Source organism: Eucyclogobius newberryi, unplaced genomic scaffold (genome assembly GCF_026437365.1).
Source record: "Eucyclogobius newberryi isolate DKJ021-1_F unplaced genomic scaffold, fEucNew1.0.hap1 SCAF_16, whole genome shotgun sequence".
NCBI lineage: Eukaryota > Metazoa > Chordata > Actinopteri > Gobiiformes > Gobiidae > Eucyclogobius > Eucyclogobius newberryi.
Window position 1 is genome coordinate 21,996,835 of NW_027315790.1, and position 14,147 is coordinate 22,010,981.

The following is a 14,147-nucleotide window of genomic DNA, read 5'->3' on the forward strand; positions in this document are numbered from 1 at the left end:
TTGTACCTCATCGTTGAACAAAAGGCATACTTAAAATCCAAAGTAATGGGATGCTTTAAGTATTTATACTGCTAAACAAACCAAACTTGTTATTTTAGTTCATGCCGTTGTACAAGATTACAAGAGTATGGCTAAACAAAACCATCTTACCCATGTTTCAATGAAGTTTAGATCTTACTATGATATAATCCATGTTTAACTATGCAAATGCTTTGAGTTACTTATTTCATCAGACTTTTAGTTACTCTTACAGAATAATATATACTTAATAGATAAGCAGACTATGTATTTTATTGATCGGTCCACTGGTAAGGGAAGACCTGTGTAAACTATAGATACAACATTGTTTTTCATAGTTAGTTTTTCTTTTCTTTTTCAAGATTTTTTTGGCCCGAAGGCTTTATTAGACAGGAAATGTGAGCATGAAAGGGGGGATGAGTGAGAGGGGAGGACGTGCCGGGGTTCGAAGTCACAGGATGAGTAATAATTAGTACGTGGGGGGTTAATTTACCCAATATAGCCACTGTTTGAAGATTTGTTCAGGTAACGTGAATTAGAAATGCAGGAAAATCCCGCCCAAATTGTTAACCTAGCAATTGTTTCAATGCCCCTTTGGCAAAATTGTGTGGTGCAAGTTTCCACATCAATTTTATAGTCAAATGCTAATTGCAGCAAGTTACAACACACATGTGGTAGATATTGCTAATGGCTGACTGTTTTGAGTCTTGAAATAACTGCTGAGTAGACAGATCACAACATATATATTTATTAAAACAGCTGCACCACACAATACAATGTCCTAAAAAAAAAAGGAAAGTGTTAAAAAAAATATATTTTCGCGAAGCAAAACAAGTCTCCAAGATGTCTCCATGTGGCAGTTATCTTTGCTCTTGCAGGATTGTGTGTTGTCCATTAGCCTTAAGTTCGCAGATTAAGCTATAAATAAGTGTGTCGGAGAAAGCGGCCTGTTTGGATGTGACTGACATCACTTTAAATCCTGTTTCAATCTCATCCTCTGTGAAGCTTGAGATGGAGTATACGCGACGTCTAAAGTCCCGGGTGTCATTTAAACATGGATATTTACTGTGTTGTTAAAGTAAAAACTGTCAAATAGGTGGCGAGAGCAATTTCCAATAGCAACATCAATACTTCTCTTCTTCATTGTTCAGTCAAATGATAAAACAAATGATTTTTATGGTAGAAACCATTGTGCAGGACTATGAGAAGTAATGAACAGATTTACCAAACAGTGTAATATGTGACATGTTTGTAATGCTGCCAATGGTGTAATGATTTGACTAACGGCAGTAAGACATTATTATTGACCAGTGTGACTTGTTAAGGAGGCAAAGACCAAATGGCATGACTGACATTGTACTAACATTATATCAGTCAAATGTAGTTACAATAGTTCTAAAAGGGAATGTCTTGTTAACAATCACAAATATGTAGCCCGATATTACAAGTTAAATACAAATACAAGTTATCTTATCTCAAACAAAATCAAACAATTAATCTGTGATTTAATTGGTGGACTAACTATGTTAGTTCACCATCTCCATGAAGATGTTATTTCACTTCCTGGAATATTCCACCATACAGCATCAAACCTGGGAGGCCACCAGTAAATGTTGTAAATCAGATCTGTGGATTTTTGAGGAATAAAAACACCTGTAATTGAATACATTATATAGAGTTAAAACATCCCCATGGAGACAAACGGAAAAAAGCGTCATCTTTAAAGGTCAACGTAATCCCTCGTTTGTCCAGGAGTGTTCCATTGGTGCACATAAAACAATGAACAATGATAAAACAACCTCAGCAGCTCTCAGCAGAGCGCACACTGTATTCTCTGTTTATCCCTGGGCCAACCTTCTGATAATAGCCTGTCCTGTTTATCTATTTGTTTACGCTGCCTAAGTTTCGCCTGAAACTAACCTGATGGGCCATAGAATCCTATTGTTTGCTGGCAGCAGCTCCTTCATCACTGATGAGTACCTGATTAGCATCTGGCTGGCTTGAGCAGTTTGCTAACTGTGGCCTCAAAATGCCTGATCTGTAGATTGAGAATGACTTTTGGAAACGTCTTGTTTTTCAAATCAGTGGCCACAACTTATTACAGTATTATCATTTTTAAAAGATTTTTTTTTTTTTGGCCCGAAGGCTTTATTAGACTCGGAAGGTGAGCTTGAAATGGGGGATGAGAGTGAAGGGAGGACATGCAGTACTTTGTCAGAGTCGGGGTTCAAACTCATGACACTGTGGCCGGCTGCACTTGGAGCCTGGCATATGTGCTGTGCCTTAACAGCTCGAGCACTGGGCAGTACTTGAATATTCTGTGATACGTCTTTAAAACTATTTTTGACTGATCTGTAATACTGTAAAATAGAGTTCGGCTTAGTAAACTATTTATAATGCATTTCAAAGCACTTGTTTATAAGCACTTAAAATGCATTTACTGGCATTTGTCACTTGTTTATTGAAAACAGTTTAATGAGCAGCTTATTCATGTTCTTATAAACATTTTGTGTATGGTTTATTAACACAAGTTTTTGACTAATGACTTATTAACATTTATAAGGCATTATAATTAATTTGCAAATGCTAGTAATTGCTTATAAACAAATAACTAATGCCTACTAACACCTTATAAAAGGCTTACTAAGGTAGTGTTTCTACTCTGCTGATCTGCATTCTCACAGCTTCTCTCTTTCATTAACTTTCTCCTCCTGCACCACTTTCCCAAATAAAGTCACACTGCCAGTCTTTGATTGGGAGCGTCCCGAGAGGAAGGGTGTCCCATTACAGGTGACCTCCGCTCCTCTTGTTGCTCACCTGATCCTGAATCAGGTTCTTCGCCTCGACCCGGGATCCAGAATCAGCAAACAGCAACTCAAAGATCAATTTGCCCGCGCTGTAATGACTATTGATCCTGCAGGAGCGGAGACAAAGAGGGATTTTAATGTATTTAGATAAAATAACGGCGCTGTCTCTTGTGCTGAGGGAGTCTAATGAATGAGGGATTTGAGTGTTTTTATATTGACAAACTCACACAAGATTCACACATGTTGAATTCCTTAGCATGCAACTGGTGTACTGGAAATCATCTGTCAAAATACAGAGGGTTTTAAATGAGATCCAAAATTTCAGGTCAGGCTGTTAATTCCATGTGTTTGAAGAGAAATCAAACACATCAGGGGTTATTTTGTATTTTGTAATTAGTCTGAGTGATAAGGAAGTATTGAACACATTTTAAATATCCTTTTCTCGTCTCAAAATAAAATGCTTGAAAACTCATATAATCAAAGCCTTCCCTTTATTACAGTAGAGAAATCTCAGTATAAGTGTTGTCTTTGAAGCAAACTAAATACTAAACACTAGTTGCATTGTCAATTGAGTGTTACAAATGTGCCATTGTAACTCGTTGTATGTTGATTTGAGTTGTCTTGACTGATTAAGGCCCTAATCTTCTCATCTGGGCTCAGTTAAGCAGACACTAAATGTGAATGTTTATCGCTCCACAGGGAAATTAACCTGGGATTTCATCTGTGTGTCCACTCACAGTACTAGGGCACAGTGCTGATCTCTCTCTGTGTTTATTTGTGTCACTTCAGCCACGAAATCCCTCTGGTCCTACACGGGTGAGTGACCTACGCACCTCTTCACGTTGTCACCGTCTGTAGAAATAAATCTTTATGATATAATGTTTTATTCCAGTAGATTATGTTTAGTATCTGTCCATACTTAATTTGTAGATCAGATGTAATTTTAATATACCGGTGTGTTTCCTTCTGGTAATGCATGTATTTGACTGTGGCCAGAGAGTCCTTTTGCACAGTGGTCTCAAAATAAGGGTTATGAGGCATGAGCTGGGGGTTTGTGAGATTATCTCCAGATATAATCCCAAAAAATATATATTACATTATCATATGTGTTTATCTGTTAAACACTTATCTGTTGTCAACATTTTAGATTGAAATGATTACATTTTGCTGTAGGGGTTGTTTTTTTATTATTATCATCCCGGCCTCAAAAGTTTATAAAAGCACAGATTGGCAGCCACATTTCCACAAGTCTGCCCCAGGGCAGCGTGTGTTGTATGAATGAACAAGGGCCCATATTAATCATTAGAAGCTTTGAATGAATACCATATAAATCCATGCCATGGTATTTTAATAACTGTGTAAATTGTATGAATACACTTGTGTTAATTTGATTTAATATATTTAGGCCTTTTATAAATAATGTATTATGTGGGCAGCTGAAAGATTTCTGTTGCAAGATAGTAAATTCAAGGATCATTCTTAAGACATGTAACTTTCAGTAGTTTTTATTGTCTCCGTCATACTCTTTTCTGTTGTAAATACTTAATTGTGTGAGATTTCATGTTAATGTATGCGCCTTTTTGTCATGCTGCTGCCTCTTGACCAGGTCGTCGTTGTAATGAGAATTGGTTTGCGAACTTACTTGGATAAATAAAGGTCAAAATAAATAATAAAATAAAAGTCTCATCACTAATCAGGATATAATGAAAATACCTTGTAATTAAAAGGAGAAACTGATTCTTGCCCCACATCTGGGAATATGACAACATCCAGAATCTAAAAACCACCACATTTTCATTTTGTTTTTTCACTTTTACTTTACAATTTTCCTTCAGCCTTTACCAAACACTGGTCTGTACCTTTGTCTGTTCCATGAGACTAAATCTGCCGACTCACCTGCCTCTTCATCGACCCTGACCAGAGCTTTGCAGGTCATGAATCTTTCAGCCTCTTCTACTCAGCACAAATCCCATCCGACACCCACAACAAACGCAAACAGCTCCAACAGTGATGAATCTCTGCTTCTTCAATGTTAGCTCTGTTTATAAAGAGAAAACAGGTGAAAGATTAATGTCACAAGCGAAAGTGGGTACAGAGAGGTTATTTCAGAATGAACTAGCAACGGCAAATTTATCTTGAGCACAAGTCAGACACAAATGCTTTACAGAACCAGAACGGTGCGTTAAAAGTACATTTAAAATGATAATATAGCAAAAAACACGGGCAATAATAAAGACACAGAAATAACAGTAGATGTATGAGTAGACAATATATTCGGTATCGGCCAATATGCGATAGCGTTCACTGATCATTCCCAATTTTTCCTCAGTGCATCAAGGGAAATGGAAATAGAAGATAAATTAGGCAAAAAAATATTTACAGTAGCCGTAGGTTTACACAATCATGCAACAAATTCCAGATACATACTACTAATGTGAGAAGTACATTTTTTTCCACGTAAATAGATGTTAGGGGCTTGCTTTCCATTTTAAAATTTAAGCACCAGTTACACCACCGCAGCAAGATATATATTGGAAATCGACATCAACCTTTAAAAAAAGAGTAACAAAGAGTAACAAATAAATCAGCATTCTAGATGTGTTTCCCTAATATCTCTTTGAAGTTTAATAAAAAAGTATTCGAGCAACTGGAGAACAAAGTAAAGGCTCTGTTCTTTGGACACAAAGCTGTAAATGTTGTAGTTTTAAGGTGAATACAGCAGGAGGAGTAGGAGGGAGCTTATCACGGTGGCCAGGCTTCAGGAGGTCAGTGAAGTGGATGTAGCAAGAGAACACGCAGACGAATAGGAAATGAGTCAGAGAGGAAGAGCCAGCAGGTGGGAAACATGGCCATATGCTCTGTGCAGGGTATGGCAACATAGTGAAAACTGTGCATTGTCTGGTGGTTATTCTCGAACATCTTGCACCATTTCAGACTGAATTAGGTCTAAATGAGCATATTACAGGTGACCTTTTACGTCTTAGGTAGCTCTCTTCTATATCCCACAGCAACAGCAAAAACTGCCTCGTTATCAGTGTCGCTTCTCTATTCTGTAAAAAACAACAACATACAATCATTTAGAAATACCGTGCTAGCATTTTAAATGTCAGCATATTAATAGCATGGTAATAAAAAGCGAACTGTGCAGGCCTATTTAAAGCTGAAGTGCCTTTTGTATTTCAAAGATTAGAAAAAGGTAATTTTTCCCTTGTTAAAGGTGTATTGTAAAAGCAGAACTTTGAGACAAAAATCGAACATACGGTCTTCATCTCATTAAAGAATATTTTACTCATGCGGACAAAAGATGAGAGCTGATTGGCTGTGTAAGGGTGGTCCACCTGGCTTCACTTCTCCGTATGAAAAAGCCGTTCCAAACCTGTGCTGGTTGGCAAAAAAACAATGCATGTATATAATATTAGTGATGTACAAAAGAGTTTGTGAGCCCTAGCTGTGAGATTTAAATACTTACTTTGAACAAACGATCAGCTCAGCTTTAAAGGAGCTGTAGATGACCTGCTTTTATCTGTTTGTTTTTGGTATTTTTTGTCACTGTCTCGCTCACGGGCGATAAAGATTCAGACATCACATGGCTGTCTTATTTTGACCCCATGAGCTGCTTTTGCAATACTTCTGTGCTGGGCCAAAACATCTGTCATTCTACTTTATTTCAAGGTAGAATAAGTCAACCTTACTCTAATTCTAACCGTTAATGACAATGAAGTTGCCCTGTGTCCATTCTATTAGCATGTCAAGAGCTATCAATAACCCAGAAGGACTTCCAGGTTTAGAAGGACCACATTCAAATTTCTGAAGTCTGATACTTCGGTATAAGATGATGGTAAAAGCATACTTAACAGGCATAAGACAAACATCCCAGAAGACATTAAGGGATTTAAAAGTCTTTGATCAATAACCTATTTCACAAACAAAGCCTCCTATGTGTCCAATTTTACACTGCTCAAATTCTCATCAAAATAAATAACAGAGCGATTAGTGACCACAGACTACAATCAGCAGCTATACAATGAGGAAGAAAATATTGGATTTCATTCTGTATTGTTTGTGGAAAAGTACATATATCTAGTTGATAAAAAAAAAAAAAAGTTGATATATTCATCGTCTCTTTTTCTTTTGGGGTCACAGTTTTTGCAGCACAAAGGGTTTGATATTGTTTGAGTCCTTCATAACAAGAAGGAATCATGTGTTTGAAAAGTGTGACTAGCCTTATGCTCCAGTTGGTACTCATGATGAACCTATTAAACGCAGGATCTAGTAAAAGGTCCTTCCTCCTAGTGTTTGTCCCACTTAAAATTTTTGAATTACCCACCTGAAAATGTACTTTTAGTGTAAAAAGTAATTCACACACATCCTGAAACTTATTTAAAGGCGGTATGGACGATTTTTCGGCGATTTGAGAACGCAGGTGGAAGTGCGCATGCGCACTCCCCCGTGCGGACCGATACAACACACACGTGCGTTTGTTTATTAGCGCAACGGAGCGCATCGCATCTCTCGTCTCCCGTAGATTTCTGTCCACTTCTGCGTCAGCTCGAACTGTCTTTCTCAGTCTTCATTTTGCCCTGTACACTGAGGGAACTATATTATGATAGATCCATGCGCTTAGGCACGCGGAAACGTGGGGACGAGCCTGACGCGGCTGCAGGTGAGCGGTAGGTGCGTTTTATGATTGATACGTGGCAGGACTAATGATTTATCCACGCCACGAGGAAATATGATTAAAAAAATTGCTGAAAAAAAATCGTCCATACCACAAGTTCAACAATGTACTGCATGTCCTCCCCTCTTTCTCAGCCCCATTTCACACTGTCCTCCCCTGTCTAATAATGAAGAGCCACGTGTCGAATTGTGTGACAGAATCAATGAAATTATAACTTTCATCATAAACATGGTTAAAAACTTCAGTCCAGTTAAAAAATACATTGGAGTAGAAAGTACAGATACTTGCATTCAATAGTAGTAAAGTAAAAGTTTGCTAAATGTAACCAAGCAAAGTACACATACCTTAAAAATGTACTGTACCAAACCCTAACCTTAAAGCCCCACCGTGTATGATTTCAGATGATACATATTTGTTCCTTAAACGGCGTATCCAGTCCAACCACTGACGACTCACCATTTCCCCCCCCTCTTCTGCTCAGCCACAGAAACCACTTTGAACAACTGCTTTTGTTTTCAATGGCAATCATAAGCAACAATACCCGCACTCCATAGCTGCAGATTTGGGAGGTGCAGCCCCAATCCCCTGTTGTTCCAATTACCACAAAGAGCCATTGCACGCTTTTGTCTCTCTCATGTCACGCAGATGACAGACTTGACAAAGATGGCTGCCCTGCGTTTCCTATCTACTGAGGCACAATGCTGGAAGAAGAGATGTTTTTCGCTGGGTTTGCAACAGTTTTCTCGCTGTAATTGGCGACTGCTGGTGAACCGAGATGACACAGACCTGATGCTCACTGTCTATGAACTGGAGATGAGAATGTTGAGACCAAAAAGTGGATTTTAGCACAATTGCCTGCTTTGGGGAAATAGACACTGGAGTTATGCACTTGCAGAAAGACTGTCTTTTATCTGCTACAAATGGGGATTAAAATGAAATTAATTGCTGTGAGGTGTTGCGTATCTTTAAGTTAAGTTTCCAAGCCTTAATGCCATATTTCTTTTCAGGCTATTTTTTAACAAACCAACTGCATAAGTCATTAGACATACAGAGCTGGCTAAAAGGTAAATGGGGAAATACTGCTTTAACTCCAAGATATGAAGAATGCATAGCTACTTTTATTTTACACCACGCTCAATACACTGCACTTTGTTAAGAGCAATGTAATAACATGTAATTATAAGATGATATAATAGGATGCTGTGACATGTTCTTGTAGTTATTGTTGTGATACTTTTAATGGCGGTTGGCAGCTAACTGAAAAGGTGCATTGCATGAAAAATATTGAAAATAAGGTCAGGTTAGAACTCTAGAATTTGTTCGTCAAAATGCAGATCTTTTTATATTTCATCTGGTTTAATGTCTGTGTAAATCATGGGTCAATCCACGTGAAATAAATCCACCCTGGAGAGACACAGAGACCACGAGAAAGGATTGTTTAGCAAGCTTTATTACGTGAGTTATTTGGCGCTCAGACCCCGGCGGAAGACGTTGCAATCATGGACACTCCATGATCTATTTGTATCAGATGTCTCCCCCCGGAGCCTGGAGACTGGTGGTGGTCGATGTGAAGAGAAGGTAGAGGATGAGGGGAATGCAGAGGAGGAGCTGGGGAGGTGGTGGGTCGCAGTACGGTTTGAGCGGCCGAGCCATCTGCCTGAGGGCTTAAATGCGACCACCTGGTGCTGATTGGAGCGGGGAGGAGTGGAGATGGGTGGAGTTAGGTCTTCCAGGCTGAATTTACGCAGGCTTCATGACTGGCAGAAAGCTCAATGTTTTCTTTATCCACAGAAATAAACGAAAGTTAATGTTTTTTTTTTCACAAGCTCTTCTTCTTTTCGATTAAAAATTATTCATTTGAAAGGATTCGAAATTTTATATGGCGTTTGAGGTTTTTCAGTGTTTTCTTGTTGTCTTTTTTTTAATGTTTTTGGCCTAAAAGCTTCATAGACTGGACAGCTGTAGCGTGAAATGGAGAGAGAGAGAATGGGGACATTTGGCAAAAGATCAAGGCCTGGAGGCAAACTCACAAGGCCGAGTGCAACGCCTTTAACTACTGCACCACCTGTGTGCACTGGTGATTCCTTTCAAAAACAGTGAATCTCCGGAGTTACACATCTCTCTGAGCTGCCAACAAAATAAATTGTAATAATAGCTTTTTTATGTCTAAATTACACAGTTTCATCTCTGCTCGCAGTAAACAAACAGGGCCAAAACGCTGGCGCAGCCTTTTGCTATCGACTCCCGCGATGCTCTGCTCCTCATCTGTTCATTAAGGTCAACCTGATTTTTGGCTGAGGATGAGGGTGCAGGGAGAAGGTAAGAGGATTTGGGGCTAATTAGAGGAGGTGGGAGGCGGAGACGAGGGGTAGAAAGTGATGCGGGGGTGCGGAGAGAGTGGGCAGTGAATGTGCGCTGTTGGCTCCCTTGTGTTTAATATCACTCGGCACTAACTCCTGTCCATTTATCCTCTGGTACGCCCTGCTTTAATAACACTGTGTCGGCCCACTGCCTCCTTCAGTTACTTCCACGGCAACAGTTACTCTGAGTTTGAGTCCGTACAACAAGAGAGCGTCCAGGGTGTAGTTGTACTTGTGCATCTATTAAGAGCGGGATGATTCATGGCTTCTGTGGATTTTAGTGAAATGTGGCACAGTGGGGTTTACGCAGACTTGGGTTCAGTAAAATGTAGGTAAAGATACAACTGTGTGCGGTAGAATGGGTTTAGTTAAGAGTAGTTCTCTGTGCTACAGGCCTAAACGTTGGGAGACTGATTCCTTGCTCCAAATATTTGTCGAATGTCGCTCTCTTCTGTTCATCCCTATGTCACACAGCTATATATCCTGTCTGCGGCATAAAAACATAAACAAATTACTTTAACTGTCATTATGACCTTGTGCAAGACACTTCCTCCAAACTTTTTGTGTTGTGTTGGTGAGAAATTTGACTATAGGGATGGGACAAGACCTCACAAGATAACATTTATATAAGGGTAAATAAAACATTATAATTTACAAAATCTTCTCTTGGTTTGTGGACTCCGCGTCCGAGTCATGTCCCGTCCCACCCTTGATAACTAAAGGAGGACATAGTTGCACCTCTGTGACGTTACCCTAAATTCCTACATTGACTGAAAAAACATTTTCATGTTAAAGTGCTTATGACGTGCTGCCTGGTGGCCGAGTAATTAAGTCACAACGCACATATGTTGGGCTCCAGGTGCAGTGTTGAGATCGATTCCCAACTCTGACAATTTACTGCATGTCCTCCCATCTCTCTCATCACCCTTTTCACTCTGTACTTTCCTGTCCATAAAGTCTACGGGTCACACAATCTTGTGCTACTGACATGGTTGGGAAGTTCATTTGACTTAAACAGTGTTAATATAACTATAGTTTTATAGTTATCCTATTTTAGAGATAAAGGTGTACAGATTAAAATTGTATCCTGATTGTAAATGATGGCATCACACTAGGAAATGTCTTAACCGAAAGAAACCATATTGCACACTATTACACAAACTCTATGTCACAGAAATGTTTATTTGACAAATAAAAATGTGCTTGACAGTTTGTATCACAGTTTTTCCACCACACTTTGTCAATACAATAACAGAAAGTTCATTGAGAAAACATTTAAAATTGGAGATTCGCAGCCGCCCCCGAGCTGCTTCCTCTGCTGGTTTTCACTGTGTATCAGGGGAGCGTCCAGATGGAGGCAGGTGTGTCCCGGCCCGGTGTGAGGCGAGAGGTAGAGGAGCATGACTAATCCTGGAGCTGGCACCACCTAAACGCCATTTCCTCTGGATGTGCTGCGCTGCCAGTGTACTTAGCTCCTGCCCAGGCCATTTTTCATTCAAATTGACCAGGTGCAGAGCGATGGCAGCCGCATGAAAAGGCATTCTCTGTCCTCGGCGCACTGTGTTCCTTCAGCAAACTGTCAGGAAGCACTGTGCGTCCTTTCCCCGTAAGGTTGTGTCCAAACACACCGCTTTAGCGCCTGTTCACAAACTGTCAGCCCTTGTCCAGCGCCGTGGAAGTGATCAAAACGACACGCTGACTGTGTTTCGTGATCTTTTTACACTTGGCTTGGCTTTGCTTTCTTCGTGTTTTTTTGGTTTGATCTAGGTCCAAACGCCAGGAGTGACACATCAGAAAGTTGGTGCCGTTGAAATCATTGGCAATGAGACAATCGTTTGGACAGCAAGAGGACAAGATCACTGGCTTGTTTAGTTCAAAAGCAGCAGTTAAATGCAATTGCTTCAATGTGTTGTGTCAAATCCATCTGACTAATAGAGGTTATGGCATTTTATTGGATTCTACAACTTTCATTTATTTTTTATCAGGCGTTAAATCAGCAACAATGGACTTTATGGGATAGTTAAGGCTGATTTATGAAGTTTAAATTCTGATTTTGTTCAATATCATCAAACTCTATATTCCTTGTAAAAGCTTCTCATCCTAAAGGTGTAAATATAAATATGCAACCAAGCCAGACCAGCAAGCATTAGAATTTAAAGTGTTTCATTGTTTCATTTCTTATCTTAAATGTGTATAGACCTGTAATGTTGTCTTTTTTGTTGCGGGACCAGGTCTGCAAATTAGCTCCAAGGTGGTCTCTGTAGTTTAAGTTGTAACAATGTTGTTTTTTCCCCAGTTTTTTGTCAAATAAACATCTACATAATAATAAATCTAATAAAATACATCTGCTTTTCTTCATGAAGATGTTATTGATTTGCCTGGAATATTCCGCAGAATAAAACATGATGTCACCAAGCCAACTCAAACGTTAATTTTTAAAAATGTATTTATTTATCTTTTACATAGAAGTTAATAGATTGGTATATAATATAATGTACTAAAGCTGTTGTGAAGTTTTTGTCAGTTTTGAAGATGCAGTCTACAGTCGGGCTGGGAATCACAGGTTCCCTCGCGATTCAATGCGATACACAATATGCAGCTCACGATACGATAATATCACATGTTTGCAATACATGCGATGATCGATATATTGCTTATGATATTCTACAATGTATCACTATTAAAAAAACAAAAAACATTTTTTTCCTTCTTAAACCACAAACTTGAAATTAAATACACCAATTTTAATCATCAAAACGGTCAAATGTTTTGTGTAAACAATTTTCCCTTCTTCAAATAAGCTAAATCATTTGGGAAATTATACCAAAAAGGACTCATGGCGATACTGCAGCCCAAAATAGCGATACTGTATCACCAAATTTAGTATACTGATATATTGATATTTTGATATTTTGGGACACCTCTAGTCTCCAGTTCTGCTCTGTGTGTATTGTATTATGCCTCATACACCTGCAGTGTTTTCTACCATAACAAAAGGTCCATTTGTGGAGAGGCTGGTGGTTACTGAGATGAAACAGCCACAGCTCTGCCTTAAACTCTGGCCTTGTGTGTCACAATGATAAATATCTGATGCAAATGAGTTCAGCTTTGCCTTAAAAATCAATTCATTGCAGTAATTAGTTTACTTAAATGCTACATTAACACACTAACTGGATGTGTAATGGATCCCATTGCTTTAAACAATGCAAGACACACAAAACTGTTTTATGTTTTATGCAGTATGTATTATCTTTTACTATGTTAAAATCTGTTTTTGCATTTTGTTTTATTGTGCAGATATTTTTTACATTTGGCTTCCCCTCAAAACCTGGAGTTTTGGACACCTTAGTATTTGTAGTTTAAAATGTACTTGGAACCAACATTAAGTAAGTTTAATGTTGGTTCCAAGTACACTTTAATCTGAATCTTAAAAAGACACATACACGCACGCACGCACACTAGACATTAAAAGAGCAGCTGAAAAAAAAAAATCTTATGCTTTTGAAACATCCTTTCATGTTCATGATCAAGAGTGTTTGAGAATTGGATTATGGTGTACATTTCTGATGATGGGGTGAAACTGTGACACCTGTAGATGGGGAGAACACACGCACGCACACACACACACACACACACACACACACCTGGTGAGAGTGTCTTTCCACTCTTCGTCTTGTCTCGTCAGGTAAGGTTTTGAAATAATCAAATGTATATGTATTACTACAACAACGTGGCTTCAAACATCTGCTTTTCATTATTTTATACAGCTTTCATTTTATTTATGTATTTGCTTATTTCATTGTTTTTTTTATACATTATCCAGTTTCGTTTCATTATTACCGTATCATTTATTTGGGATTCTTATTTTAATGTCTGCTGGGGCTTAATAGATAATTTAAATTATTATCTTTTACAGATATATAATATTTGTTCTAAATGTCTTTTTGATAAATATCTCTGGTCGTCTCCGATTTGACCATATTCTGCAATGTATTTGTTTTTTATCTTAAACATGATTTTTAGTGTGTAAAGCTCGACAAAATCATGGAATTTCAATTGACAGCTCATCTTCTGTGCAGCGCTCCAGAAACGGTTGTATGTTTGTAAATGTGCTAAATAAAGTGGATTTGGACACAAAAGATTCAGTTTAAGATGATAATAATGGATTAGTCAAAGTGGCTTTACAGTTTGGTGCATTATCCATACTTAAGGCTGGTGAGGACACATCGACAGGTTATATATTGTGTGACGTTTGGTAATGTATTGAACAAGAAGAAAAAAAAC

General features: G+C 38.5%; 1 protein-coding gene across 4 annotated transcripts in view; it reads left to right on the forward strand.

The window, feature by feature from the left end:
- The window catches only part of rplp1 (ribosomal protein lateral stalk subunit P1), a 264,746-nt gene that overhangs the window by 220,437 nt on the left and 30,162 nt on the right, over nucleotides 1–14,147 (forward strand). Inside the window, exon 4 of one of the 4 annotated variants that reach the window (XM_072447912.1) lies at nucleotides 11,252–11,261. The exons of 2 other annotated variants lie outside the window; for them this stretch is intronic. In XM_072447912.1, the coding sequence (XP_072304013.1) occupies nucleotides 11,252–11,253 (2 nt within the window). In that variant the 3' untranslated portion in view covers nucleotides 11,254–11,261. Of the gene's footprint in view, nucleotides 1–5,646; nucleotides 5,658–11,251; nucleotides 11,262–14,147 lie in introns of those variants that run through there. One more of the 4 variants, XM_072447903.1, reaches the window with a different exon arrangement.